The sequence below is a fragment of the Streptopelia decaocto genome, assembly GCF_964273445.1.
Source record: "Streptopelia decaocto genome assembly, chromosome: Z".
NCBI classification, from domain to species: Eukaryota; Metazoa; Chordata; class Aves; order Columbiformes; family Columbidae; genus Streptopelia; species Streptopelia decaocto.
In genome coordinates, this window is record NC_138657.1 from 60,556,343 (window position 1) to 60,575,948 (window position 19,606).

At 40.3% G+C, this 19,606-nt stretch overlaps 1 protein-coding gene across 3 annotated transcripts in view; it reads right to left on the reverse strand.

Annotated features, from left to right (window-relative positions):
- OSMR (oncostatin M receptor) overlaps positions 1 to 19,105 on the reverse strand; it is a 38,697-nt gene extending 19,592 nt beyond the window's left edge. For all 3 annotated transcript variants that reach the window (XM_082075338.1, XM_082075339.1, XM_082075337.1), the window contains exons 1-6: positions 19,025 to 19,105; positions 10,993 to 11,089; positions 7,132 to 7,295; positions 4,445 to 4,604; positions 1,674 to 1,955; positions 897 to 1,026 (exon numbers count right to left, since the gene is read on the reverse strand). In XM_082075338.1, the coding sequence (XP_081931464.1) occupies positions 897 to 1,026; positions 1,674 to 1,955; positions 4,445 to 4,604; positions 7,132 to 7,295; positions 10,993 to 11,065 (809 nt within the window). In that variant the 5' untranslated portion in view covers positions 11,066 to 11,089; positions 19,025 to 19,105. The remainder of the gene's footprint in view (positions 1 to 896; positions 1,027 to 1,673; positions 1,956 to 4,444; positions 4,605 to 7,131; positions 7,296 to 10,992; positions 11,090 to 19,024) is intronic.
- Between the last annotated feature and the right edge of the window lie 501 nt (positions 19,106 to 19,606).

Below are 19,606 nucleotides of genomic sequence, written 5' to 3' on the forward strand. Positions count from 1 at the left end.
CATCATAGTATCTTAATGGAAGTGAATGATGCAGAGACTATGAAGGTATATGCAATGGTGACCTTCTGCTGAGATCTTTCGATGAAAGTTTGTTGTAATGATGAGGCATCTGTCCCATTTTATGAGTTCCACTTTCTCTGCATGCCCAGCAGTAAAGCCCCTCTCCTCTCCATTTAGATGCCTCTCTAGCAAGGAGCCAAGGGCCAGGTCTGATATCCTACAGCTGTGTAACCTTCACTGAGACTGCTAAGAAAGGGCTGTGAGAAAGTCTGCAGATAGATTTTACTAAAAAAGCCAAAACAAAACCAAAAGCTGAAATTATAGACATAAGTAGGATATTTGAGAGAGAACTGTCAGTAGCTCAAGGACTCAAGAAGGAAAACAACAGCATATAATGTTATAAAATCCTAAAGAAAAAGAACCAGGGAGGCTAACTGGGCTAACAGGTTTAGCTGTCAATCACCAGTTCAAGTCAGCACTAGTGTTAATGGATTGTGAACTCCCTAATACTCAGCCTACCAACTGATTAAATCCTAGTTATCTGTCCTGTGTGTTACCCAATGATTATACTATATTTAAATTTATCTATATTCTTATCGCAGAGTGCTCACATACCTGCTGAAAGATATCCAAACAAATTAACCCAAAAGAATGGTAATGACAAGCTTTATCAAGTAGAACTGGGTCTGATGGACCTACAACTTTGTTACAGGTAGTCTAACACCGAGCAGTTCTGCGCTCCTCAAACTTTGTTAACCAAGCTGATCAGGGAGCTGGAAAGAGGCAGGCAGCTAATTGCAACAAGGATAAAAAAAATTTCCACAGATTATAAAGGAAAAAATGTGATAATTCTGTATAGTACAGGGCAGATTTAATATAACAATGAGGAGACTTACTCTTCAGACACGGTATATTTTGGTGAATGATTTCCATAAAGGTAGGTGTCTCCTCCTTGGCTCCAAGTACATGTTACTGTCCTCATGTCTTGAGTTTCACAGGAAAAATCATTTGGTGTATTGGGTGGTTCTTGTCAGAGGAAATAATAAAAAAAACACCAACAGCATGGCAGTTAAGGCAAAAGTCATCAACTTTTTTACTATAGTAACAAACTAGAAATAATGGGTATGTGCAAGGTCTGGTTTACTACAGATGTTATTATTTCAATTATAGCTATTCAATGACCACACTGCAGAGCACAATCAGGATAACAGCATAAACTAATTGCAAAATCTTCTAAAACTAATTCCAGAACTAATTCTAAAAACTTCTCTGTGTTATTATTTTTGTTATATAAATACATTCATTAATTTAATCTCTATTGCTTTATATCTGTAAAAACTGCTACCAGCCTTCGAAAGGAGGACTGTGCTGAGTTCTTACCACATGCACACAGACAATGAAGCTGAACTCCTAAATGAGTAGACACATTTAAAAATCAGTCACCTGTCCTAGGATCAATCAATGAGATTAATCTGAACATATTTTCTGCTATTCTTTGATATTTTCTATATGCAAGTGCACAGATCTGAAGTCAGACATTAAACAGAGTTCAGCTGGACATGATAGGATAATGAAAACTTAAAGTAAGCTTTTTTGTTTCTCCCCCCATTCCCACAGGCATTCTTGACTTAATAACAACAGGAAAATAGAACTGTAATAAAGCATTCACTTACTGCCCACAAATAAAACTGCATGGTCATAGCATTCTTCTTCAGTGCAAGACTCGCGACAGTAGACTGTGATGTGAGGTACTGCTTGATGTGCCACATTTTTCAAAGTGAGAAGTCCAATTTGACTGTTTGTGTGGTTGAAAACATGGGGAGCTGAGTATAGAGAGAATTCTTCAATGATATGCCCTTTCCTTCCAATGCAGCAAAGAGTGATATCAGAGCCTTCCTCTACAATTTTTTCATTTGGAAAGATTTGTGGTCCACTGTTATTCGAAGTGTCCAGGCCTGCGAATTAATACATAATAAACCATTTCCAAATCTGCATGTGGCAGCAGCCTTCTACCAGAACAGATAACTGAGCATTAACACAAGGATCTGTTAATGTTACATTATTCATTCATAGACATTTATTCAGTATTCTTCCCCAGACAGAGATCAACTTCACATGTAATCATACCTATATTTTTCTTAAGCCCATAAATATATAATGTAGTCCAACCAGCTACCTAAGAGACTGAATCCATCTCACTGCGTTTCACTTAGGGAAAACAAAAAGTGTGCATTCAAGAACTGCCTTTACAGATGAACACTACTACCTCCTGCAAGTTATGAACCAGCTGGTGCTTACAGTGAAAATTCCTGTGAGCAGGGGGCTAGAAAAACATGCAGAACTCAGCTAAGAGCAGTTAGCACTTGAATGAACCAGATCAGTAAGGAGGTACTAAACATGGAATGAGACTCCTATTGCTTTCAATGTTGGACTCCTTGCTGGATGCAAAAATTAGTGGGATTTAAGTGACTCACAGGCTTTTGCACAGGTTGGAGACAAAATCTGCTCTCAAGAATCTGATCCAAAAATCTAATTAAGTCTATGGTCACTTTGAAAGCTCTAAATCAGGCCTGTAATGCAGGATCAGTTTGTGACAAAGAAATAGAATTTTTGATCCCTATCCAGTTTCGGTTGAAAAAATAAATTCTCCAGGCTTGAGGTCAGTGAGAAAGGAGAGTCTTGCATCCTATTTCCCATGACATAAGGTGAGGGAGAAGAACAATTTATGCCCATGCACAGGCAGTGGAAGCAGGGACAGGTGTCCTGAGAAGAGTACAGGGACACTGCCCAGTTGTGCAGAGATGGGGTCAGGAAGACCGAGGTGCAGTTGAAGATGAAGTTGGCAAGAGATTCAAAGAATAGTAAGAAGGGCTTCTATACTTATGTCAGCCACAAAAGGAAGGTCAAAAAAAGTATACTCCCCCTGATGAACATGACTGGCAAACTGGTAACAACAGACGAGGAGAAGGCTGAGGTACTTAACAACTTCTTTACCTCAGTCTTCACTGGAAAACTCTCCTCCCACACCTCTCAAGTAGATGGACCTCAAGACAGGAAGTGGGGGACCAAAGTCCCTCCCACTGTAAGAGAAGTTCTGTTTCATGACCACCTGAGGAACCTAAATATACAGAAGTCCATTGGACCTAACAAGATGCATCCCAGAGTCCTGAGGGAATTGGCTGATGTAGTTGCCAATCCACTCTACATGATATTTGAGAAGTCATGGCAGCCAGGTGAAGTCCCTGGAGACTGGAAAAAGGGAAACATCGCACCCACTTTTAAAGACGTGTTAGGAAATAAACTGCCGTACTTTGTTGGATTGTTCAGTATACTGCTTCTGATAGAACTCTTTTAGAAACTGCTTACATATAATTTGCTTAGCATAACTATGTTAGATTCGCATAACTTCTGCAAGGTGTGAACTTTTGAACTTTCTGCTTCAGACTAGATACAAGGAAGAATTTTTTTACACTGAGGGTGGTGAAACACTGGCCCAGATTGCCCAGGGAGGTGGTTGATGCCTCATCCCTGGAAACATTCAAGGTCAGGCTGTATGGGGCTCTGAGCAACCTGATCTCGCTGAAGATGTCCCTGTCCATTGCAGGGGGGTTTGGACTAGGTGACCTTTGAAGGTCCCTGTGATGCTTCTACTACCCGTGATGTCTCTCATAACTAAAAGCCCTTGCTGTTCCAAGCAAGAGTAGTGTTTCTTTACAAAATCACTGTAGTAATTTTTCCTAAAGCAGTTACATATTTTGTTTAAACCAAATTCTCTGGATACCAAGTTGTACTAGTGAGACATCATAATCTGAAAATAAAGGATTTTGTGAAGGCATTAATTACACTGTTGGTTCTCTCCTTGCTTACTGTTATATGATTCACGGAAGTTCATTCCAAGTGACATAAGGAGCTCACTTGCTCCTGTCTCACTGCTTCTTTAACACTAATCAAACTTATGATCCTCAGACAAGAGCAACAGGTACACCAGATGATGTAGCCATAGCTATTTGCTTCCCCTCCTCTCTCCCAATCTGGGCCAGGGCTGTGTCTGACCTGGTGATAAGCTACACTGGAGTCTACCCAAGATCCCATGCCACTGTATGTACTGCATTGTTTTAATGTATGAGCAAGAAAAGCTCTAAAACTTTTGGTCTACTAGCTTAGGGAGATAGTCTGCAAATTAAAACAACGGCTGAAGCATTGCTATCATTGTGAGGAAAAAAAAAAAAAAAGAGAGAGAGTTGTTAGTGCTTAGACACAAAAGAGCTCAAAATAGATCCTTGCTATCTCTCCTGAACTGAACTTTACTGTAAAAGTCACTGGTGAATTACAATCTAACTTTGTACTGCAAAAAAACAACAAAACAAACCAACCAACCTCCCTCCCTAAACCACACAAAAAACCCCACACCAATGACAATACTGCAAAGTCTTGTTTTATTTACCCAAGACAGTCTTCCATGGACTCCACTCACTCCAGATTTTTGATGCTTCTGCTTTGCTCCTGATTCTAACCGAGTGTGACATACACTCCAAAGGTAAGTCTGAATCCCACATCCAATGAAGAGGGTCTCCTGATTTATCTAGTGTGACATTATGAAACTCCTAGAAACAAAGGCCGGTAAGGTAAAGTATTGAAAACACAGCAACATGTAGACACTTTGGAAGTACAATCAAAATCAGTGAGAGAGAAGGCATAAAGGAAGAAAATGCTTTTGAAAAGGGCATCTCTGAAGTCCCACTCATTACACATTATCTCATGCTAAGTAACTAGTAAGCTAAGTAACTGCTTACGAATCTACACTAGCAGTGATGGAGTGACGGATGTGCTGGCAAGAAGACTACTTCATTCTGACAGCATAGTTGTGAGTCAGTCCTGCTTGTCATTAAATGGATTCACCCTCAGAGACTTTCAGTATGTTATTTGTGCCTGCTGCTACATGAGTAATAACACGCACAGATGGTGCTCCCTGCAACTGCAGCTTGTCTAAAGTTCTGGGTTACATATCCCTGGTTCTGAGGTACAGCAGGAATCTGCACTGGCCAGTAAGGATTTATGCAGATATCTCATTGTAGTTCTGAGGCACAGCATCTAAGGACAGTACAATACCATCTGTGACAGGCAGAGTAAGAAGATATCGGCTGATTTCCCTGAAATAGTTCACTGCTGTAATAAGCACATGCAAAGAACATGAAAAAATACATCTCAAACAGCTAGAGCTCCATGATGGTAACAGAAGTATGACCTAAGATATAAAATGGAGTTCAAAATCATGAGACCTAAATGCTCTGTAATTTCACAAACATCTTCATATTGAATTATATAAATGCAGAAAAACAGCAAAAAATATAAAATGTTATGCTGCTTTCTAAAAAATAATATCCTAAAGGCCCACCTGGGCACTAAATGAGCTGCAGCAATGCATGGCACAGCAACTCAAACTAACCAGGACACCATGTAGTCACACAGCCAAGCAGATTAAAATGTATCCCAACTGTGGATCTCTCCTGGCATGAGAACCCATAAGTAACAGGAAACAATGGCTCAAAGAATTCTATTAATCACCTGTAATTATGGATACATTTTAGAACAGAACATATATTTCAGTTCTTCTTAATAAAGCAACCATACTAGATTATTAGCATATAGATCCATGCTGCTCATATGAGCTGTACCAGAGTCCAGGTTCATGCTGACAACTAGAGAACCACTCTCCACAACTGCTCTCCATCAGCAACACCTGCACTTTCCTAATACCACCACTCTGAGAAAAACTCTGCAGCCAGTTTACAATTTAATTCCTCATTTGTAGCACTGGGAAATGTAGTTACTGCTTTGGAAGTTATATAGACTGTCTGTGCTCTGCTATGAGTAGGCTCACAGTGTGTCTTTATTAGTACACATTCTTCAGAAAAACATGGAAGCAAATACATTCCTGTGTGGTAGTGACATCCAAAACACCCTGTTTATTTTCCTTGTCATGTTTATTATGAGTGACAGAACAGACCACATCCTTGGATTCAAAAAGCTCTTTCTTCCAGCAAGTTAATAAGAGTAAAAGAAAAAAGAAAAAGAGTACAAGAAAAAAACGATTTAATTTTTTGTAGCTACCTGGTCCCAGTTTCTGACTTCAGGGTTAGATCTCTACGATGGGTGCTAAAAATCCTACCCCATGGATCAAAGTGGTCAAAATCTTCTGAACTACATATACCTCATCTGCAGTGACGACAGCAGCTTTAAAGAGCTAGAGCAGTTTTCCAGTTTTCCTAAGTTTTAATACGTGCATTTCATATTCTTCCATAGCTGAATCAGCAGATGACTCAAAATGGATTATAATATCCAATAAAATGCATGAAATTTTTTTGTCGTATTCAAAGGAGAGGAAATTTTCTTTGGAGACAGAAGTTCTCACATTGAAGTCACAAACTGGGGAAAATATTTGGAGCAGGCTTAAGCCTATGATTTGGGTGATCTCTGCCTCTTCAGAAAATTTGGCTGGTTTAGGTATTAAGGAAAACTAGCAGTATAGGTACTTAGGAAAAGAAATATCACTGCTTCTTCCTTAACTGGAGAGGTGGATATAAGGTAACTGCTAACAGGACCAAGCACAATTCTTATAAGGTTTCACTCACACTGAGACTATCATTTGGTTCATAAGGTGAGAGGAGTTGCAGCAACGTGAATCATGTTCACTTAGTCGCCAGTGAAGGGTAGTAATCAAGCTACAAAAACGATTGCCTTTAGGAACAATGGAAGAGATTTTTCTGGGAGGCCGCTTAGGGGACCTGCACCTTGAAAGGGAAACAGAGGCCTTCAAAAACAGATCTCCTAAGTCTGCCCACCACAATCCCTCAATAAGGGTATGCAAGGCATATCTATATTCTGCACAGGTGGAAATGACTTCTTCATATGACTCTTTTTTTTTTTTGCACAAAACCTGGGTGTAACATTAGACCAAGTCTGGCACCTAGTGAAATACGGAGGTATTTCTAGAACAGTTTGGTTATTACTATATTGTAAATCGTAAACGTATACAGCAAGGCTATCTGCATGCACATCTAAACACTTGATTTTCCTTTAGCTTCCTTTATATTGTAAATAAGCAATATGCCTTTTTAAAAACACACTTACTGTCCACACAGTAGTAGTTTCACCCATTCGATGGACTTGTATTTCAAATGACATTGCCAGCTCAGCATCATGTGCTGACTTGCCAACATCCCATTCCACCAGCAGCCGCTGAAAAGCCAGTTCCTTGGAAACATTAAGGTACGTTACTGGAAACACAGTGGATTCTAGGAGCACAAAAAGGACACAAAAATATTCATGTTTACCTAAGTTACAAAGCAAACCTGAAACAACAGTGGCTAGGGGTATGATAGGTTCCACACCAGACGGTTCTGAATTACAATTTTAAAAAAGTGATCAAGACCCATGCTGTTGATATCAAAAGCGAAGACAATCTTTCATCTTAAGGCATCAGCAGGCTACAGTGAGGTTCCTGAATCTACTCAATAGCCCCCTACCATGACATTAGGTATGCTTTTTAATTTCTTTATGACCTCGATTTACTAGCTACTTTATGGGCATATTGACCCATCCCTTCATAGTCTTATGAAGAGTCACAACATAATGCATTAACAGGGACTGAATCCCAAGAAGTCCCAAAGTCGAGCAATCCTTCTCACAATTAGGAAGAGATTAAATATGGTGTTCACTGATCTGTATCTTTTCTCCTTCCGGAAAAACAAAGAAATAAAACAAAACAAAACAAACCCCTAAGCTTTATCTGGTTATTAACGAAGCCAAGGAACTGAAATGGTCAGGTAACTAGGCCTTTTCTTTTGCCATAGTTGCTTTCCAAAATGCTTCTGCTTGTTACAAATGATAGGGTCAGAATGTTTGTACTGATCAAGACACACAAAAGAAACCACAGAAATAACTGTATATTTTAACAAAATAGAACTAATTCTGGGTATTCCTGCCCTACTACAGCCACAGTTTTCAGGGACTGGGTTGAGAGGCCTCAGCAGCTTCTTCTTACACAACAGCCACCTCAGTCATTTCTCCCAGATGTGCTTCACCCACCGACACAATGACTACTGGCAGAAAGGCAAGAATTCAGGAAATTTAGCTTAAGATTCTGCGTTTTGATAGATGCTCCTGGTAGCAATCAGATATCTGAACTGGTTTGCAATTTATCCTGTGGTGCCTGCTCTATACTAATGTCTGTGCAGCAGTTTCCCTACATATAGATCTTTACATTAACTGTAGAAAATGAAAGGCTCAAGAGATGCAGCTGGTTATAACAACCCTGATGAATCAAAGGAAGCAAATAACACTTTGTAGGCATATTTATTAACTATGAGAATATAGACACTGACACAGCTTAGTGGCTTATACAAGTCCTCCAATAAGTGGAGGAAAGTATGTATTATACCATAAGTAATAGCTTACAAAAAACTGCTGAAAGAAAGGATTATTTCTCTTAGAAAATCATCTACAGTCTCCGTTGGTATACTTTTAATCCATTCTATTTTGAAAAGTACTAGAAGTCAAAGCAAAACCAGAGCCATATGCATTCAATCTAGAGGAAACTACTGTCATGGGCTTCTTCAGATATGCTTGGAGGGAGAAATCAAGATGAGTAAAGTACATGCAAGTGGAATTTGACAGCATTTGTGTTTTCTGTGTTCTAAATGCAAAAAATGTTTCAAGTGCAGAAGTAAAATTTCTTTTTTGGCTATGGTTATGGCGTGGTCCTTAAAAACATACCTGCTGCTTGATAGTTACTTTTCAAAAATAATGGCGATCAGTTTTATACTACAATAAGGAAACCTATGACAACTAGTAGATATCTGCAACTGAATAAACAAAGCGGAAGGCCTGGGGATAACTTTCACTTGCCTAAATGATGAGGCAGCAGCAATTTTAGATTTTCCTGGAAAACAGTAATATTGTTAGCTTCACTACCAAAGACTGACCAGATAAGGAGCCAGAAAAAAACAAAGCGACAAAGTGAGACATAAAATTAACTGTGGAAGCAGAGTACCTTATGATATTTTGAGAAGATAAGACACATTTTAGCTCCCCGAATTATACAGACTTCCAACATCAAAACAAGGTAAAGGCTGTTAAAATCCCACTTATGCTAAGGAATTGACTGCAATGTTGTTCCTCTCCAGTACGTAGTGTTAGCTGCTCACCTTTTTGTCAGCCTTATCTGCAAGTTCATCCCCCTGTTACCAGAGGGAATGCCTGTGAGGGGATCTCATTTCACAAATGCAAATCGATGGCTGATCTAAAGCTCTGGAGCCTTGTCATTCTTAGGTTTTCCTTCTGCAGTGCTGAAGCAACCCAGGGGAGACAGATGGGCCCAGCACAAATAAAAACAAACAAAAAAAACCACCAAAAGCAAGAAACCTGGCTAGTCTGTCAATGGAACTCACAGGCACAAAGTAAGACTCCCATGGAAGGGAAACAAATGTGACTGAAAGAAAAGCCAGCCAGTTGACAGAAACCCTTTCCTTTTTCAGGGTGCAACATTGAAACAAATCTGTATCTTCTGAATTGCCCTGCCCTCTTTTCTGCTGCTTTTCTAGCCAATTCTAATTGCAACTGTCAGTACTATGCCTACTGCATTGATTATGACCTTGCCTCTCTTCTCTACATCTGTCTCTTTTTGTCCAAGCTAAAATCTCATCCCCTTTCTTACCACAGAGAACAAGTTTACCTGCTATATTTCATTAACTTGGCAAAAACCCTGAAGGTCTCATTAGTTCCTGTTTTTTTCTCCATCTGCATGAGTGTCCCTCCACTTTCTTCTTTTAGTTAGACAATGTATCACTTTTTACGTTTTCCTCAAAGCCTAGCATAAGAGTCTAGGTCACCAATCAGGGATATTACACAGTACCAGCAAATAGAAGAAACTATATTGCTAAGGATATATCCAGAGATCTTGAAAGCCACTGAATTACAATGTGGGACGCAAAGGCTTTTGTAGTATAATTTACACATGTAAGAAATATTTGTAGCATTCACAGAGCAAGGTTCCTCTTCTAGCAAAGTTCAACAACTGAGGCATCTTAAAACTTGTTTCAACTTGAAAGCTGACTCAAGATTATATAATAGTTTTATGATTAACAACAGAGGGTACTTTTATTCCTGAACAACTGCATGTGAAAACAAGTGACCAAGTTACTGTAATGCAGTAACTGTTTGGACTTGCCTGCGTTACAAAGTTCTGCCTCTCTAGGGGCATTGGTAATAGAGTCTCAAAACTGAGGAACTGGGACCTTGGGTGAATGGTGTGTGAACACATGAATCTCAAGGTTGAATTTCAAATAAAAATATTAATTCAGTTTTTCTTGTTTGGTTGTGTTTTGTTTTGTTTTGTTTGTTTTGTTTTGTTTTTAATGGAGTCATGCCTAATGCCATTGCCAGCAGCAGGTGTGCAATCAATACTTTTACCTTAAAATACACAGCTTTGTCCTTATCTTCAACTTCATCCCTCTGAATATGCATATTTGCATTTTTTTCTTTGTATTCGACACATGCGAAGCATAAGAAATAAAAATCTGGTTCTGGAATATTGTGGCACAAGAAGAAAAGAGCCAACAGAAGTGCTAAAGTTTTCATAGATCAGACAAACAAGAAAGACAATGTAAACAGAAGAGGTAGAAAAGCAGAAAAGTTGTCAAAAAGGACATAAATTATTTGAAGATGACAGAGTACAGATCAAAAGCACATGAGACAGAGAGGACGCAGATAAATAAATACACATCATTGGAAATTATTTATTCAACAGGCAATTTTGCATGATGGGGTCATAAAATGTAATTATACAAGTTATATAATTACCTTAGTGAAGAGAATACTTTGATTAAGTGTGGAACTTCTTGCTTAATCACAGGAGACTTAAATATGAGCAATCCCAAGGCTTCTGTTGTTACAGTTGCTTCTGAATAAAAAAGCGAATGTTGAGATATTTACCTTGCTGTGAATGTGTAGTGTAGCAAGTCCTCAGGGGGAGCAGTACTGCCAGAACTATGAAGTGATTCATCATTCATCCGCCATTTCCTGCACAAGACTTATCAGGAAACAAGACATTTCTATTTAGTTTTTTCTTTTAGAGAAATTAATGCCAGATAATATTCCAGATAATATGGCTGTATTTAAGAATGATTCAGTAAAAACCCAACCACATAGACTCCAGGCAATTTAAGGGAAATTCAGGAAGAATGAAGAAAGAAAGATAAAGAATGAAAAAACTCCCTTGTTTTTAGGATCTAGTTGTAGAATAGGGAAAAATACAACACACTCAAAAAATCCAGTTTAATATAAACAAATAAAACACACAATATCTTCAAAGATTTCCCTCCACTTATTTCCAGGGAATATTAAAACAGAAGTTTGCCCTGATATATTTTTGGCTTTTCTCCAGCACAAATGACAAGATATCCATCCTAACAAGAAGGAAAAAAAAGAGTCTCAAAGGTGTGAAAGGCCTTCTGGCTTCTTCTCCACATATAACCTGACTGATGAACCCAGCAGACTTTGGCAAGCATGGTCTTGCCCTTTGCCAGCACCCAGGACACTACATGGAGGGCTTTAGTCAGACTGGAGTTGAAATACAAGGATCAAAGTCTCAGCAAGTTCCATTCCTATAAGGACTGTCATCTCAAGCACCATACAGCTCTATCTAGCTTTCTTTTTACAGCTTTTACACTCACACTGTGACAGGATGAAATTCTTTTCGACTTGTAAAACCCAGTCCTGAGGGACTGATCGTATGTCAGGTCTCGTAACACATGAATCACCTGTAAATTCCCTGTCTAGAAGGGAGAGGGAGACATTCAGCAGCAGTATGGTTAAAAACACTCAGGCATAAAGGGTACAGGAGTACAAACAAAAGGAACAGGACTGTGGATACAGCTATCTTTAATTTCCACATTTTACATTTCTGGAGCTGTGCAGAATACTGATAAAGAGTCTTCTACCACTGTTTCCATGACAGAAGTTGAAACTGCTTAGCAGGGCAGATAACAGGATGACCTTCTGTCCCCACTAAAGCCAAGAAGAGGACATTTAACAATTTCAGATGGTCCAGAAATTCACTCCAGAATTTCTTTCTAGCAGAAAGCCTCCAATTTAATACATCAGAGCTACAGACACTGAAGTTTAATGACTGTCAATGGTTTTAAAAAGCTCTGAATTTGTCCATAGGGTCAGAAGGAAATATTTCAACCTTTTGTGTGTGTGTGTTTCTAAAGGTCACACAGATAATTTAGAAGAGCCCTGTGTGCAGCACTGCAATCCAGGGCTCAACACTCACAAGCGCCCTTGAACCAGGGTGCCCCAAATTCTTTCCTGCAAGCACAAATGCTTCCCACGAAGGCCACCATATTTGAAAGGTTAGTGTTGCTTCTGCAGTCTTTCTTGACATTATACCAATATTCTCAAAAGTATTTGGACAACACTAAAATCAACACGAATAAGGAATCTAAATATTTTTGAGAACCTAGGCCTGATTCACATGCAACTAACAGAGAGTTCCAACAACTGACTTAGGGAAATCTGCTTCTTCCTATATTTTCTAAGTTTAGCCTTTTTTAATCACCCAATCAAATTTAATATCTAAAAGGGAAAATAATTTGATATGTTTTGTCTGGAATAAACATGATAGAATGACTATTATAAAGCAGTGAGTGGAAAGTAAGTGATACAAAAGAAGTCTTTCCAACATAAATTATATTAAAACTTCCAGTAACTCTTCACTAAATTGTTATTCTTCTGAATGATACAAAATTAATAGTGACACACAAAGCTAAATCTTGCATGCCTTTTTTTCAGAAAAAAAAAAAAAAAGGTGACAATAAAGCTGCCCATAAAGTCAAGGGAGTTGACTGTCTGCTTGAAGACCAGTTTAATACAAGGATGGTCAGTTAGGTTCAACAGCATAACTCCTGACTTAATTATATCATCCCAATGTAAACATGGCCCCACAGGACTCCTGATTCTGTATATATCTTTGGGGCTGGACACAAAGCTATTTAACCTCTTTGTTGTGTATCACTTAAATTCAACATTAAATACAGTGGGAAAGTATTGTGGAAGTCATGAAGTATTAGACTATTTGTTTAAATTACATCCCATTTGGGAAGAAAAACCAAACTCTTTTCTGCTCGTAAGAGGCATTCTCAACTATTGCATTGAAATGAATGTCTAATCTAAGTGTCTCTCTCCAGTCATTTACATTGCCAGTTCACTAATGACACAGCCTAGATCACTTTTATTTATTTATTTTTATCTGTGTTCCACTAAAGGGCAGTGTAACATAATAAATGATCATTAGAATATAAACATATTTTGCACAGCTACAATGCTTTTCACTATTCAATATGCCAATAATCTAGTTTAATACTGTATAATGGATTGTGATACTCACAGAATCACAGAATGTTAGGGATTGGAAGGGACCTCGAAAGATCATCTAGTCCAATCCCCCTGTCGTAGCAGAAACACCTGGATGAGGTCACACAGGAAGGCGTCCAGGCAGGTCTTGAATGCCTCCAGAGTAGGAGACTCCACAACCTCCCTGGGCAGCCTCTTCCAGTGTTCTGTCACCCACACTAAGAAGAAGTTTCTTCTCAAATTTAAGTGGAACCTTTTGTGTTCCAGTTTGTACCCATTACTCCTTGTCCTATCATTGGTTGTCACCGAGAAGAGCCTGGCTCCATCCTCATGACACTCACCCTTTATATATCTGTAAACATTAATGTGGTCACCCCTCTGTCTCCTCTTCTCCAAGCTAAAGAGACCCAGCTCCCTCAGCCTTTCTTCATAAGGGAGATGTTCCACTCCCTTAACCATCTTTGTTGCTCTCTGCCGGACTCTCTCCAGCAGTTCCCTGTCCTTTTGAACTGAGGGGCCCAGAACTGGACACAATATTCCAGATGAGGTCTCACCAGGGCAGAGTAGAGGCGGAGGAGAACCTCTCTTGACCTACTAACCACTCCCCTTCTAATACACCCCAGGATGCCATTGGCCTTCCTGGCCACAAGGGCACAGTGCTGGCTCATGGTCATCCTGCTGTCCACCAGGACCGACAGGTCCCTTTCCCCTACACTGCTCTCTAATAGGTCATTCCCCAACTTACACTGGAACCTGGGGTTGTTCCTACCCAGATATAAGACTCCACACTTTCCCTTGTTATATTTCATTAGATTTTTCCCTGCCCAACTCTCCAGCCTGTCCAGGTCTCTCTGGATGGCAGCACAGCCTTCTGGCATGTCAGCCACTCCTCCCAGCTTCATGTCATCAGCAAACTTGCTGGCAGTGCACTCTATTCCCTTATCCAAATCATTGATGAATATATTGAATAATACCAGCCCCAGTACTGACCCTAGAGGCACTCCACTAGATACAGGCCTCCAACTGGACTCCACCCCATTGACCATGACTCTCTGGCTTCTTCCCTTCAGCCTGTTCACAGTCCACCTCACTACCCGATCATGCAGACCACACTCCCTCAATTTAGCTGTGAGGATGCTGTGGGAGACTCTGTCAAAGGCTTTACTCAAGTCAAGGTAGACCACATCCACCACTCTGCCATCATGCATCCATCTTGTTATGTCCTCATAAAAGTCAATGAGGTTGGTCAAGCATGACTTCCCAAGCATGACTTTGGTGAAGCTATGTTGACTGCCCCTAATGACCCTCTTATCCCTGATATGCCTTGAGATGGCACCAAGGATGAGTCGTTCCATCAGTTTCCCAGGGAAATATGTGCAACTGTAGGTATCAAACTGGTTTTCACAGGAAAAGTTCTCAAATTCTCTAACAACAGAGAATATGGAGTAAATTTAAACCAGTGAAACACTATTTATTTGAGGAAAAGGAAATACAGTCCTTAATATACAAGTAATATTTTTACTTTAATCATCTTTATGCAGACACTTTTGCCTATGACTAATAAATTAATCACATACAGTAACTACTACCAACTAATGTCCAGCACTTGTCTTGTATTATCAATAATGAAGTACATTTTTAAAATCATCATTTAAAAATCTGAGTCTTGGTTACAAAGATTAAAAGAATCAAAACAGTTGTACAAAATACATTAACAATTTCACAAACAAACAAACAAACACAAACCAACAAGAAAATCAAAAATATGACAGTAGATTAACAACATCCTTACCAAAAGTGAAAACAATTGAACAACAAAGTGAATGAAGACAGAAGGCGAGGGAAGGTTTTTAGGTACCTAAATAATTCATCACTTTGGAAGAGGCAAAGTACTACCTCTGAGAAATCGTGAACAACTATCAAATGCCATAAGAAAAGTAACAATCACAACCACTGTTCTGGTAAATAGCTTTGTTCAGATTTGTCAGTCTGAAAATATATGAATACCACACTAGTATGCCACAGTTCCTCATCTGAGAATGAATTACTGCTAAGGTTTTTTAAGCCTGAGAGAAGTCATGTTTTGTCACCATGCTTCAACCTGGAATGCCTGTGTACTTTGTTATTGCAGGTAAGAACAAAAAGGTCTTCTGCCAGTGATTTTGAATACAGAGACATAATTTGAATTCTTCTTTTTTTGCTACTTTTGTCATTACGATGATTTTGCAATGACATTTTTCTAGTCTATCACAGAATCACAGAGAATTTGTCAGTAACTTCCCATTAGTTACTGCATGGAAGGACTGCAGTTAAAGCTGCCCTTATCTTTCTTTTCTCAAGACTAGGCAAACTCAGCTCCTTCAGTGACTCTTAGTTGTGTTCCAGCCTCCAAAGCCTGCTGGTGTCTCTCTGCTGGACTCAGTCCAGTCTGTCAGTCTTCTTTGTACTGTGAGCCCAGAATTGGACCAAGTAATTTAGACATGGCCTCATAAATGCCAAATAGAAGGAAATAATCACTCCTCTGAGATCTAATTCTTTGCCATCATTAACAACAGTAGTTACTCTTCTAATTTCTGTGGTAAATCTGGTTATTGGGACACACTGTGAAATTATCTATAAAATGAGGGATAATACTAAGCTGAAAGTTGAGAATGATTGGGCACAAAATGATCTGTCAGAGCTATAAAAGTTAACTGAGCAAGGATTTTTTTGTTTTACTCTATATTCTTCACACTCACAAAAATACAACATCTGTGGGGGGAAGTAGAGGAGACTTGCTTAGTCTTGTTAGTCTGTAGCCCAAAACACTGATAGATTTTTTAGACTATTTGTAATTCTTCCTGTTGGAAAAATGTAAACTGGGCTGTGATAAAACAGATACAAATGGATCGAGAATTCCCCAGCCTAATTTCAAATCAATCAGTACAGACAGATACCTCAATAGAACTGAACGATTTTGGAAGCCTGGTGGCAATTGCAATAATATTCAGCAGCAACAAAAATTGCTCAGAGACCTGACAATTAAGGAGCAATCACTCAAGAAGTGGAGAAAACACAGGAGTGTATTACCTTGGGAAAAGATGAAATCTGCTTTCAGTAGGTAGTTTGAGAAAAGTCTAAACAACTATCACCTATTCAGAGCAAAAAGCTGTCTTAGGTGATCCCCAAGTCCCATCCAAGCCAATGTTTTTGTGATGCCATTGATGAGACAAAAAAGAAATTCCCACTATCCATCTGGTAAAAAAGCCTAAGACAAACATTTTGTCAGACCTGTCTTTGAAGGCATTAAAGCACCAAAATTCAGCTGAAACCTCTTTCAAGATCAGGCTCAGAGTATTTGGGACTCATTGGCAGGGAGCTGTAGCTATACAATGCACATATTGCTGCAGTACCTGGAATACCCATGTGTGTAAGAAAACTAAGTCCCTGCTATGAACTTCTAATACTAGTTCACCATAGAATCAATCTGTTTTGTATCAATCTTTCTAAAACTGTATATTTCACATCATACTTCATACAACTTTCCTCTCTCAGTGGCCTTTGATTTGTTTATTTGAAACAGCTGCCAGTTGAAACCAACATCCTAAAATTAACCAGACTGTATACACAGACTGGGAAGAAAAACAAAATTTCAGCTGCTATGATCTAGAAAACTATCCATTTGAAGGAGAGTATTAGATAGGGACACCAAATCATAAACACTATTGATTGGACAAATTCTCCTAAACCAGAGGTGGAAGAGGACTGTCAGTGAAGCAAATGCAGAAATAATACTACTTCGGACTTATATCACGTTTTTCATCCTATGTTCTCACTCCCCCTGCTTCATAGACAGACAGACTGAAGATAGGAATCACAGTTCAAGTCCATACCACGTCATACAATGTCGCTAACAGAACTGATGTGTTTAGTGACAAAACCTAGTGACCTCCTTCAGAGCCACCGAAGAAAAACAGGTACCTTAGAAAGTAAGCCAGGCTGTGAGTAGTCTAACTTGTCCTCTGGAGGTGTTTTTTGCCTCTTAAACAGACAACTAGGTGAGTGCCAAAATGAGCTAGAACACTCTAAGTCAAAGATTTGTATAAAGGCGGCACTGAAGTGTGCCTCAGCTCTCCTGATTCCTGCAATTACCAATATTATATCCCTTGTAAAATCAGCAGTGCAGAGCTGACATCCAGCTGAGGCAGTTTAATTGAAACAGGGAGCAGTGTCAATCTATCAGAAACCTACCGAGCGTTGGTAACGTAGCATCCGCCAAAGCGTTCTACTGCTAAATAGATCCCTTTTCACACTGTTTCTAGAAAATTTAATTTTCAACAATTCTTAAAAAAAAAAAAAAAAATAAATTAATACCTGAGACACCAAATCCTAAAGGAGATGAACCCTTCCTTTAGTCCTTGTACTCAGGCTTTCTTCTCCCAAGCAATTTTAAAGATGGCTTCAATTACACTTAGCACAAACAAAATACACTGTATATAAGACACTGAAAGCCTTCGTGATCTAATGGGTGAGCAACAAGTTTAAAAAGCTGTACACGGAAGGAAAGAATTTCTACAATTAAGGTCTGATAGGCATGTAATTATCTGATCACTTAGGGACAGCTTTATCTCCTGGTTTTTTTTGACAACAGAAAGCTCTTTGATGCATGCTGTTGGTTTTCTGAAGAGTTTGCCAAAGCAGGAAAACATTATGTATTCCATGTTCCCATGAAGGCTGGAATCCAAACAAAAAAAGCAATTAAATAGCAAAAAAATGGGATCTAAAAGTGGAAAGTGCTCAACAGTGTAAGACTGCTCCTACCCTATCAGAAAGCAAATGCTAACAATTGTAGGGAAGGAATCACATAACATGGTGGTATGACTCATACCAAGAGGAGAAATTTTACCACGTTTTCAGGCACGATTTACTTTTAATGCTGCTAGGATCTGGCTTAACCTGCTGGAGTAAGGACCAGTCTGGGCATGCAATATTTAGATAAAAAAGAGATAAAAAGGTTATGCCAAAAAATAGTCAATTTCCAAAGAATGCAGGAACCACCCTGGAATTTATGGCCTTTTCTCATTTACTCTGGCAGTTTTGAGATTAAAGAACGGATTTCAGCTGTTTAAAAGAACACAAGAGCAACACTTTTTCTCTGTATGATGCTGGATTTAAAGGTCTGGCCTTGCATTTCTGAGCAAGGTAACACCTTCTCAAAGTAGTAGGAACTGGAGACGTTAAAACCAAACCTAACAGCTTGCCAGGAGCAGCATCCTCATCCCACCACGTACCTCACCTCAGTAATTCTTGCTCAGGTCAAATCAGTAGCTTTTATGCTGTAGTTAAATAGTGGCATATTGAAAGAAGAGAAGGTTGGGGGCGCCGAGAAACGCCATAAATTCAGCGGCAGGCTATGGTGCTGCGGGGGCAATCAGTTTCTGGAGGACAGAGGAGCAGTGGGGGGACGGCGGTGCCGAGGCTCCGCACCCGCCGTGCCCAGGGATGCCTGGAAAAACGGGGATCAAGGGGCAGGCAAAGGTTGAAAGACGTTTTAACGGGCACCAGAAGGGAAGGGGGAGATCGCTGGGGGAACACGAGGCTGCCGCGACGGGGACAGACCGGCGTAACTCACCTGCAGCCGCCGAACACCTCCCTCAGGAACAGGGAGGAGAAAAGCCCACACCAACGGGACGCGCCGTCCTCCTCGGGTCAGTGCCGGGAAGAGCTACCGGCCGTTCCGCCCCCGGGCAGGACGGGCGGCGCCTCCGTCCACCGCCGGGAGCCCGGGTGAGCAGCTCTTCGGGAATTTCCCCCCGCCTCCGGGAAGGGCGGCTGGTTGCCTTGGCTGCCCTCCCGAAGGCTGGCCCTCCTCCCGCCCGCCGCCATCTCCCCCTTCTTGGAGGGATCCGGGTCCCGCTGGGGAGGGGGCGGACGGCGGAGGCCGAGCCGCTCCGGTGCCCCCAGGGAGAGGAGGGGCTGCAGAGCGTGGGGTCAGCCGGGGACAGGGGCCGACCCTGGGGTGTCCATGCAGGGAGAGGAGGACAGGCGGGCGCAGCCTGAGAGGACCGTGAGGAGCAGAGAAGGGGCACTTTGCTCAAACCAACACTTTCCCCATCCTCCCACTCCCGCGCTCCTCAGAAACCGCAGGTAGGAGTGATGTCTGCCTGTGTCCCTTGGGACCGATCACTGTGGCCACCAAGGCACACAGGATGAG